This window comes from Danio rerio, chromosome 2, assembly GCF_052040795.2.
Source record: "Danio rerio strain M-AB ecotype USA chromosome 2, GRCz13ab, whole genome shotgun sequence".
NCBI classification, from domain to species: domain Eukaryota; kingdom Metazoa; phylum Chordata; class Actinopteri; order Cypriniformes; family Danionidae; genus Danio; species Danio rerio.
This window is the reverse complement of record NC_141022.1, coordinates 62,770,001-62,772,500: the sequence shown is the minus strand read 5'-3', so window position 1 is coordinate 62,772,500 and position 2,500 is coordinate 62,770,001. Positions and strand designations below refer to the sequence as shown.

The 2,500-nt window shown below is 47.8% G+C and overlaps 1 protein-coding gene across 11 annotated transcripts in view; it reads left to right on the top strand.

Moving 5' to 3' along the window:
- epb41l3b (erythrocyte membrane protein band 4.1-like 3b) overlaps positions 1-2,500 on the top strand; it is a gene marked incomplete at its 5' end in the record, with an annotated part of 118,334 nt that overhangs the window by 75,463 nt on the left and 40,371 nt on the right. The window contains 1 exon segment of one of the 11 annotated variants that reach the window (NM_214812.2): positions 2,197-2,500. This exon segment is cut by the window's right edge and continues 257 nt beyond it. Within the exon segment in view, the coding sequence (NP_999977.2) occupies positions 2,197-2,500 (304 nt within the window). 11 annotated transcript variants of the gene reach the window in all.

Here is a 2,500-nt window from a genome sequence, read left to right as displayed (position 1 = left end):
TATAATCTGTGTTTAACCTATTTATTTGTTTGCATATTTTGAGATTTTTTTTTTCGTGTTCTAAATTAAACTAAAGGATTTAGAAATCGAACGTTTTTTTTACCCCAACACAATTCAGTAGGGCACTATAGGGAACAGGGAACTTCATTGAACATTTGCAGCCTACCATTTGCTTCTCACCATGTATTGTAGACATCTTTTCTAAAGCACACCGTATAGTGCAGACGGTGCTGTAGGCTAGCTTTAACAGCAGATGGCGCTCTAAACACACTCGACTCTGAACTAACTCACTCCTGATGTACCTCAGACATTACTGATGATGACTGCATTAATCCAACTAACCTGCGCTATTTCTGTTCTTCCTCTTTTCTTCATCACTCATTCACACACACACACACACACACACACACTTACTCACAAACTGATGCACACGCATTTACTCTTACACACACAATCACTCTCGCACACACTAAATCACTCACTCACACACTCAAACATTAACACTCACGCATTTGCACGCACACACACACACACACACTCATTTTCTCACGCATACACTAAATTCATCACTTACAAACACACACACACTGACACATGCTTGCACACACTCGCACACACATTCACTCATACACACACACACACACACACACTGACACATGCTTGCACACACTCGCACACACATTCACTCATACACACACACGCACACTGACACACACACACACTGACACATGCTTGCACACACTCGCACACACATTCACTCATACACACACACGCACACTGACACACACACACACTGACACATGCTTGCACACACTCGCACACACATTCACTCATACACACACACGCACACTGACACACACACACACTGACACATGCTTGGACACACGCACACACATTTACTCTTACACACACACAAACTGACACGTGCTGGCACACACTCTCACACGCACACACATTCACTCAAACACCCACACACATGCACAAACACACACTCACGCACTTGCACTCACTTTCTCACGCATACACTAAATCCCTCACTTGCACACACACACACACAAACTGACACATGCTTGGACACTCACACACACACACACACATTTACTCTTACATACACACAATCTGACACGTGCTGGCACACACTCACACACGCACACACATTCACTCAAACACCCACACACACATTCACTCAAACACCCACACACACATTCACTCAAACACCCACACACACATTCACTCACACACCCACACACACACATGCACAAACACACACTCACTCACACAAACACTCACGCACTTGCACTCACTTTCTCACGCATACACTAAATTCCTCACTTGCACACACACACAAACTGACACATACTTGGACACACTCACACACGCACGCACGCGCACACATACACACACACACACACACATTTACTCTTACATACACTCAATCTGACTCGTGCTGGCACACACTCACACACGCACACACATTCACTCAAACACCCACACACACATTCACTCAAACACCCACACACACATTCACTCACACACACACACACACACACACATGCACAAACACACACTCACTCACACAAACAATCACACACTTGCACTTACTTTCCATACACTAAATCCCTCACTTGCGCACACACACACAAACTGACACATGCTTGGACATTCACACTCACACACACACACATTTACTCTTACACACACACACAAACTGACACATGCTGGCACACACACACACACACACACAAAATGACACATGCTTGCACGCACACGAACACACACACACATGAACAAACACACACATACACACACTCGCTCACTCACTCAAACACTGACTCGCACACAAACACACTCGCTCTCTTTCTTACACATGCGCACACGCACATACATACACACACACACAAATGCACATACACAATAAATCCCTCACTCACACACACACACACATACACTAAATCACTCATACACACACACTCACTCACTTACTAAAACACTGACTCACACACACATCTCTCACACATGCACTCACTCTCTCGCTGTCACACACACTCACTCTCTTACCCTCACTTACACACACACTTAATCACTCACACACACATTTACACAATCACTGACATACACGTATTCTCTCGCTCACTCACACCCCTTCACACACACACGTCCATCCCCCATGTGGTGTGTGTGTGTCCTCTTCATCAGAGTGTGTACTCGTCAGATGCTCTAGTGTCGGATCTGTCTCTGCCGTCGTCGCCTGTGTCCTCCACTAGAGTGCGCTGCAGGCGGCGTGTGTGTGTGCGTCAGCGCGCCGCCTCCGTCAGTCCGGCTAAGAGCGGCGCGGGCGAGCGGCGGCGGCGGGCACAGGAGGAGCGGCGGGCGGCGCTGCTGGAGGAGCGGGCGCTGCTGCTGTCGGCGCGGAAACAGAGGCTGAGTCGCCGGCGCGGGACGCTCTTCTCCTTCTCGCTGCATCTTCCAGACGTCTCGGCGTTACTGGACGATGACGGAT